Genomic DNA, 2,207 nt, shown 5'->3' on the forward strand with positions numbered 1-2,207 from the left:
GCATGGTGGTGCACACTTATAGTTAGAGCTACTGGGGAGGCTGAGGCAGGTGGATCTCTTGGGCCCAAGGAGTTGGTCGCAGTGAGCTGTGATGATACTGCACTCTAGCCAGGGCAACAAAGCAAGATCCTGTCTCAAAAAAAAATTAAAAAATAACAATAAAAAGCAATCTGATTGGAGCTACTGAGAGTGAAAATCAGTAGTTAGAATTATAATCATATAATGCCCCTTTTAATATATCATTTTCTTTGACTTAGCTTTTTTATAGAAATAGATACAAGCTGGTGTTAGCATATACGTATTTGTGGTAGGAGGTGTGATCCTGAGTGTATTCACTGCAGTCAGAGCATTCTTTTAGTTCCGTGATATAATGATTAGAAGAGATAATCATACTAATAAATGTGAGTATGGAATTTTGCAATTGTAGAATTTTGGTAAATTTTAAAAATATTTGTGCTATGAATTTAAATTGTGAGAATAAAATTGAAAGCATTTACTAATGATGGGATCCAAATTTAATATAGAATCACATGTCCTTGATATTCTTCTTTTCTAGAGTCTTACGAGAGACACCGCCACTGAAATAGCCATCAACGTCAAGGCGCTGTATAATGAAACGGAATCTTTACTAGTTGGCAGGGTTCCTTTGGTAAGGAAAGAAAATGATCGATACATAAGAATGATGAAATAAATGTATGGGCCTTACCTTCATTAGAGAACATGCCTTCAGCAGACTCGAAGGCAGCCTTTTGGCCTCCGTACTTAGAGCTTCTTTTTACCTAGCCTTTGTCTTCAACAGCATGTATGACTGAAATTGGGAGTTATGACTCAGGCTAACAGGAGTAAAGGTTTCCCTTCACGCGCCATCATGTTTTTATGCAGTCCTGCTCTCCCCAGTCAGCTGTGAGAGACTTGAGCTTTATAAAGCCTCATAGACATTCCTTAGGTACTCATTACTGCACACGAGTAGAGGAAGCCGTGGGTTTTATTAAACCCTGAATTAATAACATTTGAAATATGACGGGTGTGGTCCTCCAGATTTGCTTAGAAGAGGACACTTTCTAGATGCAGTGTTTCAAAGAACTAAATTTTAGGAACTATCCCTGGTTTAATTCAGATTGGTCCTGGAAATCAAGTTTAGGCAAAACCTGAATCTGACTGCAGTTCTTGGACCTCAATCAGAAATGCTAGAAGCCCGTGGATGCCTTGTTTGGTTAGCCCCAGAGTCAGCCTTGCTTTATAAATACCTCACGAATGTCCAATGTTCTAGCATATTGGGTCTTGTCGCCACCTAGAGTTCGATTGTGGCTTATTCGCACACACTGTTGGCACTGTGTATGTAGAAGGCCTAATGTGTTAGTTATTTTTTAATTCCTTATAACAATTCTGACTAATTGGTAGGTGGTGATCTTAAAACATTTCTTTCAACAGTAATTGCCTCTCACGTCTGGGCAAATATACACCTAAATAAAAGTGATATTAAAAGTCATAGTGGCTGGCACAGTGGGCGATTGAATGGGAGGAGCATCGCACAGTCTAGCTATTGAGTGCCTGGGCTTGGAATTTGTTTGCATGTGGGCCAGGAGAGTGCCACCTTTGGAGAAGCTTAAAGGCTGCACGAAGGCCATTGCTGTCTTACCCACCTCCACAGGAAAGTGAGACACAGCTTCTGCGGGACAAGCGGTGGCTGCCTCTGCTATGGCCATGAAGAAAAAACTTTTAGGAAGAAACAGTGGTTATCTTTTTTGATAAAACCAATGGAGTCCTCTTCTTGGCTATTTTTGTCGCTACTGTTGTTAACCAGAATCTTCTGCTGCTCTTCTGAAATAAGTCCTGTAGAAAATCCAGTGAGCTGTAACTTGGGTCTCAGTTTTTATATTGAGTACATGTATTTTTTTTGCATTATTTGAAATACATTTAAGATAATTTCTGACAAGAACTAGAAGCATAAATTATTCTGTACTTTCGTTCTCTGTATACCAGAAGTACCTGCTGAGTACAGCTTTGCTAATATTTACCAGTTGTGTTACATTAATATGGAAGGACACCCCTGACTTTTAATTCTCTCTCATTGTCAAATGTGGATATTTGGCTTAAAATATATACCATTGAATTTTACCAAAACCTTTGACAATAGTGATATCACAATAAAGAGTTGATTATATTTGAGAGCAACTAAGGTTTACTCTTTATTATTTCTAGAATGA

General features: G+C 38.6%; 1 protein-coding gene across 1 annotated transcript in view; it reads left to right on the top strand.

Moving 5' to 3' along the window:
* The window catches only part of DGKH (diacylglycerol kinase, eta), a 174,771-nt gene that overhangs the window by 158,087 nt on the left and 14,477 nt on the right, over positions 1–2,207 (top strand). Inside the window, exon 30 of the mRNA XM_012648226.1 lies at positions 557–649. Within this exon, the coding sequence (XP_012503680.1) occupies positions 557–649 (93 nt within the window). The remainder of the gene's footprint in view (positions 1–556; positions 650–2,207) is intronic.

The sequence above is a fragment of the Propithecus coquereli genome, unplaced genomic scaffold, assembly GCF_000956105.1.
Source record: "Propithecus coquereli isolate 6110/MARCELLA unplaced genomic scaffold, Pcoq_1.0 Scaffold11, whole genome shotgun sequence".
In the NCBI taxonomy this organism is placed as follows: domain Eukaryota; kingdom Metazoa; phylum Chordata; class Mammalia; order Primates; family Indriidae; genus Propithecus; species Propithecus coquereli.